The 563-nt window shown below is 51.2% G+C and overlaps 1 protein-coding gene across 1 annotated transcript in view; it reads right to left on the bottom strand.

Moving 5' to 3' along the window:
- LOC107692014 (dynactin subunit 1-like) overlaps positions 1–557 on the bottom strand; it is a 14,841-nt gene extending 14,284 nt beyond the window's left edge. The window contains exons 1-2 of the mRNA XM_016490885.1: positions 537–557; positions 271–434 (exon numbers count right to left, since the gene is read on the bottom strand). Coding sequence (XP_016346371.1) covers positions 271–418 — 148 coding nt within the window. The 5' untranslated portion in view covers positions 419–434; positions 537–557. The remainder of the gene's footprint in view (positions 1–270; positions 435–536) is intronic.
- Between the last annotated feature and the right edge of the window lie 6 nt (positions 558–563).

The following is a 563-nucleotide window of genomic DNA, read 5'->3' as shown; positions in this document are numbered from 1 at the left end:
GTGTGTGTGTGTGTGTGAGAGTGTGTGAGAGTGTGTGAGTGAGTGAGTGAGTGAGTGAGTGAGTGAGTGAGTGAGTGAGTGAGTGAGTGAGTGAGTGAGTGAGTGAGTGAGTGAGTGAGTGAGTGAGTGAGTGAGTGAGTGAGTGAGTGAGTGAGTGAGTGAGTGAGTGAGTGAGTGAGTGAGTGAGTGAGTGAGTGAGTGAGTGAGTGAGTGAGTGAGTGAGTGAGTGAGTGAGTGAGTGTGTGTGTGTGTGAGAATGAGTGTGTGTACCAGCAGCGTTTCCCGTGACGATCGAGGCGATTCCAGACGCTTGCGGTCCACGGAAACCTTCGGCGGCTCGTGATTGGTTGTTGATCCTCTGCTTTAGCTCTGCCTTCTCTGACTCCAGCTGATCGATGTCAGCTTGCAGCGCGTCCATCGTCTCCTCAAACTCCCTGCAGACAGACGAAGGACACTCATTTAACACATGTAGAAGAGCACCGTTTCGCGCTGGGTTCATATATCTGATCACGTGACATCAGCAGAGAAACTCGTACTTCTCCTTCTTCTTCAGCAGAGTCAGA

The sequence above is a fragment of the Sinocyclocheilus anshuiensis genome, unplaced genomic scaffold, assembly GCF_001515605.1.
Source record: "Sinocyclocheilus anshuiensis isolate Anshui unplaced genomic scaffold, SAMN03320099.WGS_v1.1 scaffold867, whole genome shotgun sequence".
NCBI lineage: Eukaryota > Metazoa > Chordata > Actinopteri > Cypriniformes > Cyprinidae > Sinocyclocheilus > Sinocyclocheilus anshuiensis.
This window is presented reverse-complemented; position numbering and strand designations above follow the sequence as displayed.